This window comes from Parus major, unplaced genomic scaffold (genome assembly GCF_001522545.3).
Source record: "Parus major isolate Abel unplaced genomic scaffold, Parus_major1.1 Scaffold1727, whole genome shotgun sequence".
In the NCBI taxonomy this organism is placed as follows: domain Eukaryota; kingdom Metazoa; phylum Chordata; class Aves; order Passeriformes; family Paridae; genus Parus; species Parus major.
The window spans coordinates 1-1,115 of record NW_015380568.1 but is presented as its reverse complement, the minus strand read 5'-3'; the positions used below and the strand labels follow the sequence as shown (position 1 = coordinate 1,115).

The following is a 1,115-nucleotide window of genomic DNA, read 5'->3' as shown; positions in this document are numbered from 1 at the left end:
GGTGACCCACAGCGACCCACGGGTGACCCACGGAGTGACCCACAGCGACCCACGGGTGACCCACAGCGACCCACAAGTGACCCACAGCGACCCATGAGTGACCCACAGCGATCCACGGGTGACCCACGGGGTGACCCATGGAGTGACCAATGGGGTGACCAACGGGGTGACCCATGGAGTGACCCACAGCGACCCACAAGTGACCCACAGCGACCCACAAGTGACCCACGGAGTGACCCACGGAGTGACCAATGGAGTGACCAACAGAGTGACCCACTGAGTGACCCACGGAGCCCCACAAGTGACCCATGGAGTGACCCACGGAGTGACCAACGGAGCCCCACGAGTGACCCACGGAGCCCAAGTGACCCATGGAGTGACCCACAGCGCCCCACAGCCAACCAGAGTGACCCACAGCGACCCACGAGTGACCCACGGAGCCCCACCAGTGACCCACGGAGCCCCAGCAGTGACCCATGGAGTGACCCACGGAGCCCCAGCAGTGACCCCCAGCGTCCGGCGCTGCCCCAGAGTGACCCACAGAGCTCCACGGTGCCCCACAGGGGGACCCTGCAGTGACCCCCGGCCCTGCGGCCCCACAGCGGAGCCGGCAGTGGGGCAGGGACTGACCCCCAAGTGCGGGGAAACTGAGGCACGAGTGGGGCAGGAACTGACCCCCAAGTGGGGCTGGGACTGACCCCCAAGTGGGGCCTGGACTGACCCCCAAGTGGGGGGAAACTGAGGAACGAGTGGGGCAGGAACTGACCCCCAAGTGGGGGGAAACTGAGGCACGAGTGGGGCCGGGACTGACCCCCAAGTGGGGGGAAACTGAGGCAGGAGTGGGGCAGGGACTGACCCCCAAGTGGGGCCTGGACTGACCCCCAAGTGCGGGGAAACTGAGGCACGAGTGGGGTCTGGACTGACCCATAAGTGGGAACAAAGTGACCCCCAAGTGGGGCCTGAACTGACCCCTAAATGGGGGGAAACTGAGGCACGAGTGGGGCAGGGACCGACCCCCAATTGGGGGGAAACTGAGGCACGAGTGGGGCCGGGAGTGCCCCACAGCCCCCCCTTTGTGCCCCATAGCGGGACCAGGCTGTGACCCACGGCAGGGG

The 1,115-nt window shown here is 66.5% G+C and overlaps 1 protein-coding gene across 1 annotated transcript; it reads right to left on the bottom strand.

Annotated features, from left to right (window-relative positions):
- Positions 1-6: 6 nt before the first annotated feature.
- Positions 7-1,096, bottom strand: LOC107199652 (the record flags this gene model as incomplete). Its single annotated transcript, XM_015616962.2, has 2 exons — positions 715-1,096; positions 7-668 (listed from the first exon to the last, which is right to left on the bottom strand). Coding segments are annotated over exons 1-2 (1,032 nt in total), but the record flags the coding sequence as incomplete, so codon positions are not given.
- Between the last annotated feature and the right edge of the window lie 19 nt (positions 1,097-1,115).